Consider the following 1,611-nt stretch of genomic DNA (forward strand, 5'->3'; position numbering starts at 1 on the left):
CATCATCATCATCATCATCATCATCATCATCATCATCATCATCATCATCATCAACATTATTATTTCTTAAAGAAAGAAAACACACGCCCAGACAGCTCATGTCATACGTTAATTAACCCTCACGCTTGTATACGTCTCACACAGGCAACTACTCGGAGGAGACAAAAGCTTTCCTCAACAGGCCGGAGTCCGAACTGTCCGTAAAGGCTCTCCAAGCTGTCCTTTCCCGACACGGCTCGGCCACAGACGACGGCCAGTTCGGCAACCCAGAACTTATCATAGACCGCATCTTTTCCCACAACGCCCCGCACGACCTCAACTTGTCCCACTCAGGTGTGGAACCGGGGTGTCTTGAGCTAGACGAGGCCGCCATCCGAGAAGTTGCGATGCTGCCCAGTGGGGGTATCTCCTCTGAGGCGGCGGTACCTCCGGATATGGTTGGCCTGTTGTCTGGGATGGATGGACGTCACATCCGGTATTGCCACAGCATCAGCTCTCGTGTCCATCTCATCAACATGGGAGAGCTCATTCCAGCCTCGGCTCATTCTTTTGACCAGCTCAAAACGAGGCTCCAGCACACAGGCAGCATTGGCATTATTGGAAATCAGGTCAGGTGAATTTAAGCACTCATCAGCTTTAGAAAATTTACCCTGCATTTTATGTACAGCAATACATTAATAGTTAAAATGTGGTACCAAGTATACTAATCTGAATGATAACAGTAGCACAGAAAAATCGACATTTTGTCAGTTGAAAAGACATGACTCAGTGGTGATTCTGATAACAAAATTAGAACTTTGGCAAAATGTGGAATAGCCAAACTGTGCTTAATAGTGTCCATTTTCGAAATTGCGTAACGTAACTTCATTCCTTTTTTTAAAAAAAAGGGAAGTCACCTTCATGATAATGACGATTGAGAGACGGACACAAGAAACGAATAGTTGGTATAGAAGTGCGACCTACATTCAGTTTTGTTCACGACATTTTGACCGTATTATGTATTGTGTCCAGTTTAACAGTTACATGTCACAGAGTACATGTGTTTTTGCACATGTTTCGTGTGGAAAACAGTCTGACACCTCAGTAATAGTGTGTGTGTTTAGTGGTGTTTTTGTTTTGCTTTGTTTCTCTTCCTTTTTCGTATAGTAAACAGGACGAGTACATTGTATTTGTAGCCAGGTAACGGAGTAAAATCTCTTATTTCACAACAATGGTCGAGAAGACAAAGTGTATGCACAAATACGAATGTTACAATTCCTTACAGTATTTTCCTTGTAGTGTTCACAGTTCTCACAAAATACGCACAAGCATTTAACTCATAACTCTGTTTCCTATCCACAGATCCTGGAGTTGATCCGCACATGCTGGCTGAATGAAGCCCCGCCCAGCACAGCATCTATTGTGGATCAGCTGACAGACCACATCACGGAGACAGAGCTGTGAAACAACCCCTCGAACAGACAACTCTTGGAATACAGAAATTGACCTAAACAGTCTTCGAGAAGCACAGTTTTGAGAAGGCCCTCAGCTTAACCTCTTCAAATGTGTGTGTGTGTGTGTGTGTGTGTATGTGTGTGTGTGTGTGTGTGTGTGTGTGTGTGAGAGAGAGAG

At 43.9% G+C, this 1,611-nt stretch overlaps 1 protein-coding gene across 1 annotated transcript in view; it reads left to right on the plus strand.

Moving 5' to 3' along the window:
• The window catches only part of LOC101864460, a gene marked incomplete at its 5' end in the record, with an annotated part of 16,315 nt that extends 14,746 nt beyond the window's left edge, over nt 1-1,569 (plus strand). The window contains 2 exon segments of the mRNA XM_013082250.2: nt 145-608; nt 1,342-1,569. Coding sequence (XP_012937704.1) covers nt 145-608; nt 1,342-1,443 — 566 coding nt within the window.
• Between the last annotated feature and the right edge of the window lie 42 nt (nt 1,570-1,611).

The sequence above is a fragment of the Aplysia californica genome, unplaced genomic scaffold (genome assembly GCF_000002075.1).
Source record: "Aplysia californica isolate F4 #8 unplaced genomic scaffold, AplCal3.0 scaffold00165, whole genome shotgun sequence".
Lineage (NCBI taxonomy): Eukaryota > Metazoa > Mollusca > Gastropoda > Aplysiida > Aplysiidae > Aplysia > Aplysia californica.